The sequence below is a fragment of the Lepidochelys olivacea genome, assembly GCF_965140295.1.
Source record: "Lepidochelys olivacea isolate rLepOli2 genome assembly, chromosome: 10".
NCBI classification, from domain to species: domain Eukaryota; kingdom Metazoa; phylum Chordata; order Testudines; family Cheloniidae; genus Lepidochelys; species Lepidochelys olivacea.
Window position 1 is genome coordinate 33459727 of NC_140420.1, and position 18636 is coordinate 33478362.

The 18636-nt window shown below is 42.2% G+C and overlaps 1 protein-coding gene across 3 annotated transcripts in view; it reads right to left on the reverse strand.

Moving 5' to 3' along the window:
* Positions 1 to 18636, reverse strand: part of CREBBP (CREB binding lysine acetyltransferase) — a 191352-nt gene that overhangs the window by 61440 nt on the left and 111276 nt on the right. For 2 of the 3 annotated variants that reach the window (XM_084640891.1, XM_084640890.1), the window contains exons 9-14: positions 17912 to 18029; positions 8671 to 8863; positions 8425 to 8478; positions 4399 to 4523; positions 3536 to 3724; positions 253 to 672 (exon numbers count right to left, since the gene is read on the reverse strand). In XM_084640891.1, the coding sequence (XP_084497017.1) occupies positions 253 to 672; positions 3536 to 3724; positions 4399 to 4523; positions 8425 to 8478; positions 8671 to 8863; positions 17912 to 18029 (1099 nt within the window). The remainder of the gene's footprint in view (positions 1 to 252; positions 673 to 3535; positions 3725 to 4398; positions 4524 to 8424; positions 8479 to 8670; positions 8864 to 17911; positions 18030 to 18636) is intronic. The other variant, XM_084640892.1, reaches the window with a different exon arrangement.

Below are 18636 nucleotides of genomic sequence, written 5' to 3' on the forward strand. Positions count from 1 at the left end.
AATCCTAGTATTGGAAATCACTAACTAAATTGACTGCTGAGAACATTTGGATGAATGCATTTTGTTTGCATATGGATCTAAATAAATACCTATTCTAAAATATATCTTCCACAATCAAACAAGCTACTGTTGCTATGCCATAAGGATCCTGCAATCTGTAATTCTATGGCACAGTACTATACAGGGGAAAGTTCCTTGTTGAATGTTTAGGCTTCTGTTGCATTTGGACCAAATAAACCAGCTGATACTTACTGGAGTGCCAGGAGGTTGTGCCTGCACAGATGTTGGTTGTTGCTGAGATGGTTGTGGGGTTGGCACAGATTGGGGTTGTATTGGAGTCTGAGGTTGTGGTGTAACTTGAGCCTGTGCTGCAGTTTGTCCTGTAGGTGTACTCTGTGTCTGTGTTGCATTTGGAACAGAGCCAGGTGTTGGTGTAGGAGTCTGTCCTGAAGATGAGACTGGTGTGGATGGCTGAGTAGGTGCTGCTGGCTGAGGAGGAGTCATTCCAGGTGGGGTTTGGTGTTGGATAGGTGGCTTGCCAGCTGCATTGGATACAGGAGGTGCAGTCTGATGTAGAGGTGGCTGGGTCGCTGGTGGACATGATATCTGACCACTCTGTGGTCCTAGCATATTCATGGAGTTCGGAATAGCAGCACTGGGAACCTGCCCCTGCTATAAAGAGAGAGTTCTTAATGTATCCATGCTGCTCCAAAATTGTGTCATATTTACTTGGACATTATAAGAGCATTAAATGCCTTACAAGAGTAGCAGTTTAGATCACCATACATTTTTCATAATTTATTTATTTACAGCAACTGTGTTTATTATCTCAAATGCACAGGTTCTGACCACATAAAATCACCAATAATTTTCGATAGCTTTTTGCTCCTTTTATATTGTTCTGCTAGCATAAAGGAGATGGAACCCAGATAGCACTCCCCATAGGCAGCCATTCAAGAGCTAAGTTGTGCCATGGGCTGGGTAGGGGTAAGGATTCAGAGGACACAAAGTGGCTGAAAGCTCCCCACAACCTAGGCTGCACCTACTGAGCTACATTGCTCAGGAAGGCATCTCAGAATTCTTTCCCTTGTGTTTACTATACACAATACACTTGACCATGTAACAGTTTTTACCCTGACTTGACTATTTTGGATATTCAAAAAGGTTGTGGATCCACATTTCTGAGTCCAGCAACATTATAAAATTGAAATAGTATAATACAAATGACATGGTGCATGTGCATATGTTTTAAGGTCATATATTTTACTAAATGCTGCATCAGACAAACTAGAATGGGTGGAGGGAGAATCAGGGACAGCAGACCATATTAATACAGTAACTCCTCACTTAAAGTTGTCCCGGTTAACGTTGTTACTGTTACGTTACCGAGGGTTGTGAACTCAATCCTTGAGGGGGTCATTTAGGGATGTGGGGCAAAAATTGGGGATTGGTCCTGCTTTGAGCAGCTAGATGGACTAGATGACTTCCTGAGGTCCCTTCCAACCCTGATATTCTAGGAACTGATCTATGAATTAGGGAACATGCTCGTTTAAAGTTGTGAAATGCTCCCTTCTAACTCGTTTGGCAGCCACCTGCTTTGTCCACTGCTTGCAGGAAGAGCAGCCGGTGGAGGCTTGGAACCAGAGTGGACCAGCAGCCCAGCTATCAGCTCCCCACTCCCCTAAGTTCCCTGTGCAGCAGCTGCCCAGCAGGGTATCAATTGCCAGGAGTTCAGCTGTCCCTCCCGCCACTGCCCTGAGCTGCTCCTGCCCTTTGCCTTGGACCTGCTCCTCAAGACTCCTGCTTGCTGTATGGAGAGGAGGGGAAAAAGAGGGGGGCTAATGTCAGGGTGTCCCCCTCCCCCTGCACCCCGCTTACCCTATCTTCCATAGGGCAGGGGACACACACACACAACGGGCAGCACCTGCAGCCCAGTCTCAGCTTGCTGATCTAATTAACAAGGCAGTGTACTTCTGACTTCACTCTCCATACTTAAAGGGGAAATGCGCACATCTCTCTCTCTCACACACACACACATTGTGTGTCTCTGTCTGCCCTCCCTCATTTCCTGCTGTGAGAGAGTTAACCCTTGAGGACTCAGCCAATTGCTAGCTCACGAAAGCTTATAGTCTCTAAGGTGCCACAAGTACTCCTTTTCATTTAGCAGTAAGGCATTCCCTAGGAAATATCCCACCCTCTGACTCCTCAACCAAGCTTCTCAATCATCATCACTGTGTACCAGTATTAAATTGTTTGTTTAAAACGTGTGTGTGTGTGTGTACACAAAAATTTCCCTGGAACCTAACCCCCTCATTTACATTAACTGTTATAGGGAAATTGGATTCGCTTAACATTGTTTTATTTCAAGTCGCATTTTTCAGGAACATAACTACAATGTTAAGTGAGGAGTTACTGTATGCCTTCATCTGATTTCTATTTAAAACCTTCATACAAGTATTTTTAAGTATTTGTATAAATCTAAATAAATCAATAAAGAAATATGAATGAATTATAGGTAGTAAAATGTCAAGTGTTAAAATGCTTTTATATTGCCTTATAAATATTTTGTTGAGGGATACTGTTTTTCTATCCATCATGTATTCAAGACTTTCTCCAGGAGGGCAGATGTTTCTATTTTTTAAAAAGCCACATGCAGAAGTGTTCAGCTATTAAACAAATAATTTGACTGAACTACTGTAATAACATGGAAGACAACTGGTGATAGACAACAGCTTCCAATTCAGATGTAACTAGTTTAAAAACAAAACAAAAGAAACCCAAAAAACTAAGAGGGCTGCTTTGATTACATACTTTCTTGCAGTCCATAATTTAAAATAAATAGCTACTAAAGTCTGCATACAAAGAAAAAATAGGAGCATATGGATGACTCAGATACAATGGGGGAACACTGAAAATAGCTTAATCATGCATCATAAATTAACTTTTCCTGCTATTCCCCCCTAAAAGTCTCCATAAGATTATGTGAATTACAGAATTCACATCTGGGGGTGGTGGTGGGGATTTTTTTCCTAAACTAATACACCCAGAATTTATGTAGCAGCTCATGGAAATACTTGGAATGCAGAAAGAGAAAGTGAAAGACAGGAGAGTCTCTGAGAAGCTGATTAAATTGGAGGGGTATAATGAACACTGGATATACAAATATAATGCAAACTATGCAAAGAAGTGAGATTTTAAAAGGAAATTAGACATGGGCAGTTCGTGAACTGCCGGCTGGTGGAGGCTAGCGCACAGCCCTGCCCCTTCCGCCTGAGGCCCCAGCCCTTCCGTGCCCCCTACCAGAGCCCCCCACTGCAGCTGCCAGCCGATGTCCCAGGCTAGAGCCCCCAGCCCCAGAGGGCAGGTGGCATGGCCCCGACCCCAGAGCACTGAGAGGGAGGGCAGCGCGGCCTGAACCAGGGAGATTGAAGTTGCGCTGAGTAGAAGCAGGAGGGGTGGGGGGTTGTTGGGGGCTGAGCGTGGCCGCCCATGAAATTAGATTAAGATAATCCATACTTCAGAAAATGAATTCTACCTGTGAAACGCCTGTCTGGGTTGTTGATTGACCCATGCCTACATTGTTCACATTCAGAGCTCCACTTGATGATGGGAACTGATTCTGAGGGAGGAACTGGCTTTGGGTAGGAGCCTGACCCATCATAGTACTGGAATGTGCTCCCATCATGTTTTGTGGCTGAGGCATTCGGGAAGGAGACATTGCCATCTAATATTTAAAAACAAAAATATCAGTTATTAAAGAAATTAATTGGGTAGAAATAAAGGAAAAACCAAACTGATAATTAGCCATAAGGTCTGAGAAAAAATACTGACCTCATAAATCAAAGGGAGTTTTGGACACATGTATGATGTCAGCATTGCCTCACAACATTCAATGAGCTACTCAAAGTGAAAAAAATACTAAAGCTATATTTAGAACGCTAAGTTCTTTGGGCTAATATAGAAAAGTAATATGCTGGAACTCTTAAAATATATTTTAATTTTCTGAAAAAAATGAAATCAAGTTTTTAAGTGGTACCAGGGATTTATACACTGGATGGCTACAGTACTTGGAAGCACCAAGCTTCTTTCTCCCAGAAGACACGAGTTACTGTTATACCTCTGATGTCCGCCTCCCACCCTAAGTATTTATGTTCTGTATGTCAAATTTAAACGTTGAAAACAAATAAACAAGTCAGTAAAAAAACTGTATGATAGCAAAGATGAAAGATAAATTTCCCTGAAGCTAATTAGCATGAAATTCAAATAGACGAGCAGACTCGTGAGTTTTCCACATTAATAGGAATATGTTTTTTCTCAAAGCATCTTTATTATAAAAACTGAGGAAATTCTTAAGCGGAATTAAACTATAAGAAGAACTTAAGGAAAGCAAATACAAACCGCTGGAACAGAGCTCATGTTGTTCATTTGTACAGGATGGTTCATTGGAGAAGCTGCACGGGGTCCCATGGGTGCCTGTGGCATCTGCACATTTCCTATGGACATGGGGTTAAACTGATTCATTCCTGCAAAATGCACCCCCAAAACAGCTCATTAGGAACAAGTCATCAAGCACTTACATGTACTACAGTTACCAGCCTACAGTATCATAATTCAAATCAGTTATGGTAAAAAGCATTACCCACACACACTGCCAGAGAGCAAGTGAGGTGTGTAATTCTATGCAATTGATTACAATTTTGCCTCAAGCTGTCAGAAGAGCAATAACCATTCTTCACATTAAAAAAGTCAACGTTGTTCCTTCCTGCAAAATGGTCACTAACAGAGACATGCTGGACAGGGACAAATGTTTAGGGAAAACCAACACTGAAACTTGTTTTAAACAACCGCTCAAGGGGCAAACAAATGGAGGTGATGCTCTTTAAAAGAAAAGTAGTACTATACTCAATACTTTTAGGAAAATTTGCAGGGGAGGGGTACATAAGACAGGAGTTGTATAAAAAGGGTGATCTCTTATTCAAGTTTTACTGTAAGTAATTCTCAAAGTAAATTATATAAAGGGCACACTGAAGGCAAGCACACTGCCCCAAATCAAAGTATAAACCAAAACAATACCACAACTAGCAACTACCAAAACAAAGGTAGCAGTTCCCTCTCCCCACCATCCTCCTCCTCAAAAATACACCCCACAAACCATGCATTGGTAAAGGCATACATTTATCATAGGCTCAATATTTACAGATATACATGTGCCTGTTCAAAGAACTTTTCTTTTCCTACCCAAAATAAATAAAATGTTAGATGTGTCATTAAACAGAGAGCGCCATATCATAGCTCCAAAGGGTTGCAATACAGGTTTCAGCTTACTAGATTCCATAACAAACATTAATTCATGAAGCAGATAACTTCTACTACTACTTAGGACTACTACTTAGGACTACTACTTAGGAAGATGAAACATCTCAACTTTCAGTACTTTTCAGGAAAAAGCAGCTGGAGCAAGGCTACTGCATTCCTCTAGCATTAACAAATTAATAATGAGAAAATTCCCAGTTTACAAGTATCTTCTGGGCCAACAGGATTATCTGACAAAGAAGCACTGAAAACGAAAATGGTTTAACACATTTCACACTGATAGATAAATTAAGTGAGGGTACTGCTGATTCCCTTCCTTTCTCACAGGTGCTAAATTACTCTCTAACCTGATTATCCCTGTTGTGGAGAAACTATTGGACACATCTTGTTAGCCCTTGAGATACCACTGTGATAAAGCCTGGTAAAGTGTGTGATGCTGGCAGACCAGATGCCAGCTCATGCCAAGGCCCCTAAGACTCACTGAACACTGACAAATGCACAGCTGGAAACCAGTCTGGCTTACCTGTGTTTTAGTATTTTTAAAATAGGTATTAGAATTTAAGAATGTGTTTGTGTTTAGACTTTGTGGAATGATTGTAGGATCCTGCATGTATTAATCCTACTTATATCTGTATCCCGTGTTACAAGTTAATGTTTATATATTTGCTTTGTTACTATGAAAGTGTTTGCTTAGACTTCAGAGTGGTAGCCGTGTTAGTCTTCATCAGCAAAAAGAATGAGTACTTATGGCACCTTAGAGACTAACCAATTTATTTGGGCATAAGCTTCCGTGGGCTAAAACCCACTTCATCGGATGCATGCAGTGGAAAATACAGTAGGAAGATTATATAACACACACACACACACACACACACAGAGAACATGAAAAAATGGGTGTTGCTATACCAACTCTAACGAGACTAATTAATTAAGGTGGGCTATTATCAGCAGGAGAAAAAAAACTTTTGTAGTGATAATCAGGATGGCCCATTTCAAACAGTTGACAAGAAGGTGTGAGTAACAGTAGGGGGAAAAATTAGCATAGAGAAATAGTTTTTAGTTTGTGTAATGACTCATCTACTCCCAGTCTTTATTCAAGTCTAATTTAATGGTGTCCAGTTTGCAAATTAATTCCAGTTCTGCAGTTGCTCGTTGGAGTCTGTTTTTAAAGGTTTTTTTGTTGAAGAATTGCGACTTTTAGGTCTGTAACTGAGTGTCCAGGGAGGCTGAAGTGTTATCCGACTGGTTTTTGAATGTTCTAATTCTTGATGTCTGATTTGCGTCCATTTGTTCTTATGTGTAGAGTCTGTCCGGTTTGGCCAATGTACATGGCAGAGAGGCATTGCTGGCACATGATGGCATATATCACATTGGTAGATGTGCAGGTGAACGAGCCCTTGATGGTGTGGCTGATGTAATTAGGTCCTATGGTGGTGTCCCTTGAATAGATATGTGGACAGAGTTGGCAACGGACTTTGTTGCAAGGATAGGTTCCTGGGTTAGTGTTTTTGTTGTGTGATCCATTGGTGATCTTCCAGAAAACACCATTCTGGCCACTATGGATGTAGAAGCCCTTGACACCAACATTCCACACAAAGATGGATTACAAGCCATCAGGAACAGTATCCCCGATAATGTCACGGCAAACCTGGTGGCTGAACTTTGTGACTTTGTCCTCACCCACAACTATTTCACATTTGAGGAAAACATATACCTTCCAAGTCATTGGAACTGCTAGGCTATCCGCAAGGCCCCACAGTATGCCAACATTTTTGTGGCTGACTTAGAACAATGCATTACATTTGTCATTACACAAACTAAAAACTATTTCCCCATGCTAATTTTTCCCCCTACTGTTACTCACACCTTCTTGTCAACTGTTTGAAATGGGCCATCCTGATTATCAGTATAAAAGTTTTTTTTCTCCTGCTGATAATAGCCCACCTTAATTGATTAGTCTCGTTAGAGTTGGTATAGCAACACCCATTTTTTCATGCTCTCTCTCTATCTATATATCTATCTCTTCTTACTGTATTTTCCACTGCATGCATCCGATGAAGTGGGTTTTAGCCCACGAAAGTTTATGCCCAAATAAATTGGTTAGTCTCTAATGTGCCACAAGTACTCCTCGTTCTTTTTACTAAAACTGTAAATTCCCCACAGTCAGGGGAGAAGCATTACCAGGTGTGAAATCCTAGTTTACCACAAGAGGTGCTATCTTCTCCCCAACAAAGGAAGGTCTACAGACATCAGATGAGCCATTGTGAACAAAAGACTGTTGACTGCTTCCCCCACAAACCTGTGTCCCATCACAGCTTGAATGCTGGTGAAAGGGAATAAAGATACTTGTTAAGGAGACCCTAGTACCTTTTTGCTCTCTGGATTCTGAGGGCAAAGATTCCTAAATATGAGCAAGAGATCCCCAAGCTGCTAGGCTTGGGTTAGACCTAAAGGACGTAACAGCTTGCTTATTAACGAAGCTTCTATTACTTTTTTAACTTAAGATTGTATCTCATTTGTGTGTGTGTTTATCTGCTTTAATCTTATAAATAATTCATTTCTCCTCTTAGTTAATAAACCTTTTTGTTTGTTACAGGACTGGGTGGCTACAAGCTCTGTCTTTGGTATGAGATCTGAATACAACTGACTTGGGGTAAATGACTGATCCTTTGGGACAGCAAATAATCTGAATATTATTGTGATTTTTGGTGTAAAGTGACCATCTATCAAAAAGCCAAGCTTGCCTGGGTGGCAAGATAGAATGCAATACCTAGAGACTATCCATGACTCCATGGTAGGATTGTTACAGTGTGTTAGGAGTTGACAATTGATACTGGTTTGGTGAAATCTAATGATAGAATATACAACCAGTTTGGGGTTTTCATCCTGCTTCTTGACAGTCTGCCCTGAGGTTGACACTCATGGTTGTGAGTCACTCCTGACAGCATAACAAGTATAATGGTGAATACGAATAATAAAAGAAGGAGAGAGTCACACACACCCTTCCCCCTCAAGTTATAAACAATATGAAAGGAAAACAGAAGAAAAGCAACCTAGAGAAGCTATGTTTTGAATCAACAAAGCAATGTACAGAAGGAAAAAGTTAAATACCTTGAGAGACCTGCATACGACTCATAGGCACATTTGGCATGGACATAGGCCCATCTGTAACAGAATCAAAAGAATGGTCAAAGAAAAAAAAAATTTTTTTTAAATTAAGAAATAGTATACAATGACACTTCAGCCAACCATGATACTGCATAGCAGAAGTATTTAAATTCAATAAACGAAATGTAAAAAACTGTCCCACTCTCTTCTTCCATCTCCCCTGCCCCATCTCAGCTAATCCATACTTACTGGAAGGTCTCAAGGGCTGTGCCTGGCCCATGGCAGCAGCCACCTGTGGGATACCAGGTGGCTGAGCCCCTGGGGTCTGTAAGGCTGGCTGGTTACCCAAGATCCCTTGTTTATGTAAACGAGACCTCCGTTTCTCTTCGAGCTCCTTTTGTATTTTATAGATTTTCTCTGCTAATAAATGATAGTATTCGTCCTATAAAGGAGAAAGATAATATTCAGTATTACAAAAAAATACAAAAATACAGAGGTAAAACTAATTCACCTGAATCGTGTGTCATTTACATTCTCTTGCAGATAAAGAGCTGCCTATTTGAAGAAGAATTACATTTCTTGTCACAACTGTTATATGGAGATGAGACTCCTTGTAATTCTTAAGTGGAGAGTAACAGTGAAGCTTTTGGAAAAAAACACAGGAAGGGAAGTTTACTTTACAGACTGACTGTCCATCTTGGCTGTCTTCCAAAGAATAGGCTTTTCTAAATCATCACGCATAAGTTTTTATGAAAGGGACTGTTGTAGGATGCCTGCTACTTTCTGGCAGAGAAATCAATATGAAGATACAATTTACTCTCCAGTGGGACATTTTTTATCCTTATTTATAAGTTGGTATTTTCTTAACACACCTAGCCACCAATCCAGAGTCAATAATGAAAGGAGCTGCTCACCTGCAGTTCTGCAGGAGAAAGGCAGGTGTTCTAAACTGGTAGCTTAGTCTGTTATGAAAAGATCAAGTTACAAGTAAAGAATAAAACTGCCTTTTTCATATACACAACTAATCTACCAATCCAGAGTCACTACTGTGAAGCATAAGACAGACATGGGAAGAGAGAGAATTTAAAGAACTAGTGAGAAACAGCAGCCTAGAGGATCAAACTGAACACTGCATCTGCAGATGAGGAAACATCCATTTTGTTAAGGGTGTCAAATGAGTCAACAAATGAACACATTACGACCCTGCTTGTAACATTAGATGATTCTGTGTTCCTTGCAGTCTATGCAGCCGTCATGCAGCCGTGAACATAATGCTTATGGTTCCTGGAAAGATTTTTTGGGGGATTTTTTGCATGCTTATGATATGGTTGCTCTCACCTACTGTGAAATACTGCACTTCAGAGGTTCCATTTCTTTTTTTTCGCTTAGTATTAAGAATGATTGACTAACTTGCAGAACTGCCTGTGTTCTGTGAAAACAAAACTAACACCCTGCACCTTTCTAGGGAACAGAGAAGAGCCTTCAGGCAAAAAGATGGAAGGGCTCTCATGATTCAACTAAAATAGAGATTTCATTTTTGCCATAAATTGTGATGTTATTCAAAGGCCCATCTTGTACCAACTGAAATGGTAACGTGGTTATTCGATGGGGATTATCCAAAATTAAGTGTGGATGACTGTCTTGAGTCTATGCCTCTCTGCGATGCCTTAGAGAATCTCTTCCACTTCATCAAGTAGGTTTCCCTGATCAAAGATTCCTTGCTTTCAACAGAATCTACTGTACTTCTGTGCCCCAACAACCTAGATGCTAAGTGACGAGACTGAAAGATTTCTAATCCAGGTGCAAAATTCTGCCCTGATTCACAGAAAAGAAGTCTGGTAAACTGGGAAGCAAGTTTTCTGGTTCTGACATCAGTTCCAGGACACTGGGGAACTGAAACTGCCAGTGTACAAGCTGGGGGCATTTAACAGCATGTTAGGCCTATCCTGACTTTCCAGATAGCCCTCACAATTACTGAGAATGGAGAGAATTCACAAAAACATTCTGGACTCCAATCCAGGAGAAAAGTGTCATTCAGAGATGATGGATCCTGCCCACCCTAGAACAGAACCAGACATTTCGCATTTTCATTGATGACAGAACTATCTAAAAGGGGTATGCCCTTTTACACAAAAGAGAATGCAGGAATGAATTCTTGAGAGCCTATTAGGGCTGCCGAGCGTACCTTCAGCTCAAAGTCTGCTAACTCATTATCCTCTCCCGGCAGACAGAGCGCCACAGGAGAATTTGGTGGTGAATGCTCAACTTCAAAACTCAAGACAGCTTCTTGTCAAGGCTGCTGAGCCATAAGTCCTCCATGCTGGTTAGTGTAATACAGAACTGTGGCTTGGGCAGGTTTAATTAAAGAGTAAGCTTTTTGGGGAAAAGACCATCTTTCTGCTTTATACTTTTTTACATTACCACAACACAATTAATGAATAAATAATAACTTGGAACTGGTAAGAGGGAGAAAGCCTCACAGGCTAGATGAATAATTCTTAGACTCATCTGATATGTATCATCGATCCCTATGGAGCCCACAAGCCTTGAAGAGTGTCGTTATCAAGATGGACATGCCAGCCCATTCAAAAGATGGCTGAATATTACTACCGATATTATTGGTATTCAAGAAGCAGTGACTGGGGCCCCCCTGTTCTAGTCACAGTACAGAGTAAGATCACTCTTACATGAAAGAGCTTACATTCTAAATAGAGAAGACAAAAAGGGTGCAAGAAAGGGATATAACACATAAGCAGAGTGAACAGAGTATTGGTTTGCAGATATCCATATTAGCTTCATGATTTATTTTTAGGATTGTCGATTAATCGCAGTTAACTTGTGTAATTAACTCAAAAAATGAATTGCGATTTAAAAAAATTGATCGCGATTAATTGCACTCTTAAACAATAGAATACAAACTGAAATTATTTAAATATTTGTGATGTTTTTCTACATTTTCAAATATATTTCAATTAAAACACAGAATACAAAGTGTACAGTGCTCACTTTATATTTTTTATTACAAATATTTGCACTGTAAAAATGATAAAAGAAATTGTATTTTTCAATTCACCTCATACAAGTACTGTAGTGCAATTTCTTTATCATGAAAGTGCAACTTACAAATGTATTTTTTTGTTCCATAACTGCACTCAAAAACAAAACAATGTAAAACTTTAGAGCCTACAAGTCCACTCAGTCCTACTTCTTGTTCAGCCAATTGCTAAGAGAAACAAGTTTGTTTACATTTACGGGAGATAAGGCTGCCCACTTCTTAATTACAATGTCACCTGAAAGTGAGAACAGGCATTCGCATGGCACTGTTGTAGCTGGCGTTGCAAGATATGTGTGTGCCAGATGCGCTAAAGATTCATATGCCTCTTCATGCTTCGGCCATCATTCCAGAGGACATGCTTCCATGCTGATGATGCTTGTTAAAAAAATAACGCGTTAATTAAATTTGTGACTGAACTCCTTGGGGGAGAATTGTATGTCTCCTGCTCTATTTTACCCACATTCTGCCATATATTTCATGTTATAGCTGTCTCGGATGATGACCCAGCACATGTTCATTTTAAGAACACTTTCACTGAAAATTTGAAAAAATGCAAAGAAGATACCAATGTGAAATTTCTAAAGATAGCTACAGCACTGGACCCAAGGTTTAAGACTCTGAAGTGCCTTCCAAAACCTGACAGGGATGAAGTGTGGAGCATGTTTTCAGAAGTCTTAAAAGAGCAACATTCTGATGCAGAAACTACAGAGCCCAAACCACCAAAAAAGAAAATCAACCTTCTACTGGTGGCATCTGACTCAGATGATGAAAATGAACATGCATTGGTCCTCACTGCTTTGGATTGTTATTGAGCAGAACCCGTCATCAGCATGGATGTATAACTCCTGGAATGGTGGTTGAAGCATCAGGGGACATATGAATCTTTAGCACATCTGACATGTAGTGGCTACAACAGTGCCATGCAAACACCTGTTCTCACTTTCAGGTGACATTGTAAACAAGAAGCAGGCAGCATTATCTCCTGCAAATGTAAATAAACTTGTTTGTCTGAGTGATTGGCTGAACAAAAAGTAGGACCGAGTGGACTTGTAGGCTCTAAAGTTTTATACTGTTTTATTTTTGAATGCAGGGTTTTTTTGTACATAATTCTACATTTGTAAGTTCAACTTTCATGATAAAGAGACTGCTCTACAGTACTTGTACTAGGGAACTGAAAAATACTATTTCTTTTGTTGTTTACAGTGCAAACATTTGTAATACAAATAAAGTGAGCACTATACACTCTGTATTCTGTGTTGTAATTAAAATCAATATATTGGAAAATGTAGAAAACATCCAAAATATTTAAATAAATGGTATTCTATTATTGTTTAATAGCGCAATATTTTTTTTAAATCACAATTCATCACAATTAATTTTTTTAATCACTTGACAGCCCTATTTATTCTGTATATTTTAAAATTTTGGGTGCATTTTTGCTTATTTTATTTTTGTTATATATGTACACAGTCGCCAACTTCTCATGGCACTGGTGGGTGCTCATGCCCCCCCCCCCATTCCAACCCCTTCCCCCAAAGTCCCCGCCCCCTCCCTGCCCCTATTGGACCCCTCCCCAAATCCCCACCCCCTCCCTGCCCCTATTGGACCCCTCCCCAAATCCCCACCCCGGCCCCGCCTCCTCCCCTGAGCACACCAAGTTCCCCCTCCTCCCTCCCAGATGTTTTTGCAGCAGCAAGCACTGGGAGGGAGGGGCGAAAAGTGGGCACGCAGCGCACTCGCGGAGGTGGGGGGGGGTGTCGGTGCCTATGTATATGAAAGAGCATGTGAGAAGGGGAAAGGCAGAAAGGGATTAACTAGAAAGAGAAACAAAGGAAAGGGGGGAGGGGAAAAAGCATGAAAGGTACGTGAAGGGAGGATGAAAGGAAATGACTGAAGGAAGGAACTTGAGCAGTCAAGTCAGCCAGCAGAGGGAAAAGAATGCTTAGAGTCACTGTAAAATGCAGAGTGTGATCACATCAATATCAAAAGTATGTTTAATCGGTTTCTGAACTTAGGCCTACAATCTTGAGTCTCAGGCTGGCTCTGCCCTGGCAGCTTCTCCTTTCCCAGCTCCATATGGAGGTGGGAGATGTGGGGCTACATGAGGTATAACACCCCCCAAAGGGCGTTAGGGGTCTTCAAGACACAGTTTGGGTACAGAGTGTACATGGAAGGGGAGCGGGTTGCATCAGTTTGCAAAGGAGGTAACAAGGAAACTCCCTGATAAGGATATTCCTCCACAGTCCTCCACAGCAGCAAGTTTTGACTCCTCTTGAGCTATCCATATGTCAGGATAAGGATGATATAATTTTTTGCAGACAGCCCTACACAGATCTCAGACACAGACTGACATACAATATCACCTAGATGCAAAAAGGTATGAGGCCCAACTGCCACAAGGAAGAATTATATGCTTCGCCAACATTGTGATCTCAGATAATACTCATGGTATGGAATCTGTCCTTTGGAGAGAGGACCTTCAAGGATTCTCCCGGGGCTCCAATTAACTCCGTCTCTCATGGGTTGAAAGTAAATCTTATAGTCTATGAGAAGTCACAGGGACTGGAAGATTTTCTGAATCGGCAAAAGCTTTTTTGATAAGCCAAACATCTAAATAAGGGTAGTCTTAAATATCTGAAGCAAACAGCCACCACAGGCAGAGATTTGTGGCTTTCTACAGAAATCAAAGTAACACAAACAATACTGCTGTGGGTAGTGGTAGTGGTTCCCCCAATCTTCCTTCCCTCTAAATCTGTAGATTCTTCCCAGGAGCTGGATGGACCGAGAAGGGGAAGTGGGCATCCTTCAAGTAGAGAACCTCAAATCAATCTTATGGACTTAAAGGTATAATAGAGACTAATGTCAACACATGGAACTTCAGTTTGTGGAATATTTGACCTCAGGTCCATTATGGGAGGTAGAATCATTTTGCTCTTTTGGGTATCAAAAAATAACTAGTGTAAAGCCCTTTTCCCCCCCATATGGGTGAGGGACCAACTCTATGATTCCAATTTGGAGAAGTAAGAAGAGTGCCCCATAGCACTTTCATTATAACAATTCCTGAAAAAGAATGTGTGGCAGAGAAGATGGGGGTCTAATGCCAGAGTGGAATAGGATGGCAAGATCTGTTCTTAGGACCCCACCACATTATTCTACTTCTGTTGTCCCGGAGTGGGATTGATGGTCCTCAAAGGAGAAAGGTAAAAATCCACAAGCAGGACTATAGAGAAGTCCATTTTTTTTTTTTACTGGAACTAAATGCAGCAGATGAACTCCCCAATGGGACCTCTGGTAAGAATGCTTGGACCACTACCTGAAAAAAAGAGTGTATCCGAGTCGACATCTGGCCCAAAGGTTGGGAAGAGATGAGTGGATTTCTTTTGTCTTATTGACAGAGTGTAGAGACTGTTAGGGGGCTTATTCTTTCACCCACTTACTTCCCTGGCTTTACTATATAGTCTGCAGTCAATCAGGTGTGTGGGTGGAGGAAATGGGAACAGGGAATAGGGGTGGGGAAACTGGAATCATGTTTTGCTAAAGGGGGAAATGGGAACAGGGACACAGGTAAGCCTCTGAGGTGTCAGAGCTGGGAAGGGGGACACTAAGGAAGGAAACTGGAATCATGCTTGCTGGAAGTTCACCCCAATAAACATCGAATTGTTTGGACCTTTGGACTTCGGGTATTGTTGCTCTCTGTTCGTGCAAGAAGGACCAGGGACTTAAGTGGGTGAAGGAATAAGCCCCCTAACACAGACCAAGAGATCTGAGGTTTGCCTGGGAATCCTTCGTCTTCTGTCTCTATACTAAAAGACATCAGGATTCTCAAATGGAAAGTCTTCCATTTGTGTCTGACCAGTGGCTCTTTAGCTAAGAGCATCACAATCCTGCCATCACACTGATCTGGCAGAAGCATTAAATGGATGTCCACAGTGTGTTTGGACACCATCTGCCACAAGACTTATACTGCATCTTGTTAGTGACTAGGATGTGGGCAGCCATGCCTAGTGGTTAGAGCAGGAGTCGGTAGCCGGGAATTGGAGCCCAGAATCACACCTGGAGTCAGAGGCCAGGCACCAGAACCAAGGGTCAGAGCCCATCAGAAGTCCGAGTACAGTGTACCTGAAGCGAGGCAAGGCTGGGACAAGGCAGGAGAAACACTGGGAACAAGCACGCACAAGAGCTACTGAAGCTGTGGGCAAATGCTCTGAGCAGCCAGTGCCCTTCTGCTGCTGGTGGTCTTAAGAGCATGTCTGTTGATGCCCTCAGCCAACTGGGTTGTTTGGACCCAGTGGCACTCAAACTGGCTAGTAACAGGTAACCAGGCTAACAGGTAACCAGACTAGCTGCAGGTCATCAGCAGGGAGCTGATCCAAGAAGTGCATCATTTCATCCCAGACAGGGAGCCCGTACTTTGCTATTACTGCCTGGAAGCTGGCAATCCTCACCTGGAGTGTGGTTGAGGAATATCACACACACACACACAGGTCATGTCCCAGGAGAACCAGCTGCTTAGCATCTTTCTTCTTAGGCATGGGCTTAGGGACTTCAGTCTGGTAAGATTTTTCATTGATGGTTACCATTGCTGGACACATTTATGCTGCTTTGGCAGGCTTGAAGAAGTGGCTTTCACCCCATGCCCAATATTGAAACCAGATGCTCAGTACCTCAGTCGACCAGACTTTGAACCGATAAAAATCTGGATAGTTGCCTCTAACTACTAGTGGTGGGGGAATTCAGAGAAAGTGAGGAAGACTGAGTACCAGTCCTTGTTATGACCTTCTTCCAGGCACCACAGATAAGTATTGGTAACTGATATCACAGCATCTTATGAAGCACACAGATTAAAGCTAGCTTTCTTAGCCACCTCAGCCATGATGGTGATTGAGTCAATGCTCCCACAGAAATCCTAATAAGGCTGCAAACAGGGGAAGGGTAAGCAGCCTAACAGGGCTAGGATCCAGCAGAACGATGTCTTCAATGGCATGGACAGAGAAAAGCCTTTAAAAGTGTTCTTTAAAATTACTGTTTACAAGTAAGAGAGATCAAACGAAAGGGGAAAGGAAGGACAAAGCCAGCCACGGAACCATCAAGGATGCTGGGCTGCGCACTCCAAGCAGTCAGAAGAAACTGAAGTGCAGTTGGGCCTACCGCCAAAAATTAAAGTAGGGGGAGTGATCCCAGCAGACATGGCTTGTGGAAGCTTCTGAACTAGTTTGCTAGAGGGAGACATCCAAAGAGCGAGGATCCATTTCCACAATTCTTGAAAGAAAATACTGGAACATTTTAGCACTACTTTGAGATATACAGGAAGTTCCTATGCACTTACATTTATTTAGAGCACTGGTTCTCAATCTTTTTGGGCTCAGAACCCATTTGTAAATGTTTATGGCCTGTCACAACCTAGTAAATAGTCTGCGGGTAGAGGTCCTGGGGCAGAGCCGTAAGTTGACATTTTAGCTGCTGGGGCAAGTAAGCATAGTTGTGCTCCCTACCAGAGGAGGAACATGGTGGTGGGGTCACATGATCCCGATTTTTTGGTTGCATCCCTACAACCCAGACAGGATCGGTGGCTCATTGAGATGAGTCAGGGGGTGGAGGTAGCACTTCCTCCCCAAGCCCTGCCGTATGGGGCTGGCCTAAGCCACCCCTGGGGCTTTGTTGTCCCACCCACCTCGCCCTGGTTATAACCATGCCCTTGGGTGGTTTTGGTAAGATCCTGCCCCCGGCGGGGGGAGGGGGCGGGGGGATTGAGTCCTGCCCAGAACTCACCCCACAAAGTGGTGGCTCCTATGCTGTGGGGCTGGCTGGGCTTGGCTCTCTGCTTGGGGTGTTGCAACCTTCAGGGTTGCGGTGCTGCTCAGGTTTGGCCCTGCCCCTTGACTGGACCAAACCTATGTGAGTGGAGCTGTCACCTGGCTCATGGGGTTGCAGTGCCACTCATTCAAATTTGGCCTACCTGGACTCCCATCATCATGATGGCTGGGACAAACCTGAGTGGTGCTGGGACCTCAGAGGTTGCAATGCCTGGCACAGGGAAGTGAGCCCAGCTAGCTCTGTGGGATAGGAGCCACAGGAGCTGTCACGTGACCCCTTGAAACATTCCGGCAACCTAATTTTGGGTCCCCACCCATAGGTTGAGAAACCCTGATTTAGTGGGCCTGCTTCCTCTCCGCAGATAGGAAGATACTCCCAGTAGTGATCTGGTTTGGTGGATGAATGGGGTATGATAATTGGGACGGCAAAAACCACCTACGCAGTTGAATTTGTTACGTTTTCTGCTACAAAACAAGGTAATATACACTGAAAGCACTGGGAGATTTTCTGCCATGTAGTGAAATGAAAAGAAAGGTTTTTAGCAGGTTTCATTGTACGTGTCAGTTTTAAAATATGAACAGTTCACTAAAGTGTAGTGAATGCCTGCAATGAGTAACATACCCTACTGTTAGCAGATTCATACATATCCCCTTCCACTTTCCTGGCATAAGCCACCAAGTTCTCCATGCGGCGATCCTTCAGTGCTGCTGGGTCAGGGGTGGGAAAGATGGCTTGGACACTACACGGAAAAAAATATATATAATCCATCTCTTTAAATGTACATTTAGAATTCTTTACAATTGTTAAAGTTTGTATACACATAACATATATTAACACTATTTAAGAGAGAGAGAACCACTGTCCAACCATTCCCCCACAATTATTTAAGTGAATTTAGTAATGGTGAAATGTGTTTAGACTGTCAATGCAAGTGAATGAAGTCCTTTATTTACAAAACAGGTACAGCAAGGGCGGAGGCAATGCATGTTTGCCAGCACTATCCTCAGAACCTGAAACCTGAGCTGGAGAGATAATAGGGTTAAGAAGGTAGCTCAGTCTCTAAGGCCATCTGCTGAGATTTCCTGCAGGGCACCAATCAGTGCAAACTGTGATGGTGGTTTTTACAGTGTGTACATTTCCCCGACAAGAACTGAACCAAGACTACCAAATCATGTAGGTCTTCAACTATCAGGTGCTCACTTTTCAGTTCCTATAATAATCCCATTACCAATCTTTTGAGCCACCGAGTCCCAAGATACGGATACATCAAATTGCATTACTTAGTGATATTTCAATTGGTTACATCAAAATCCACCGATTCGGTTCCCACAATTTCCCAACTCAGA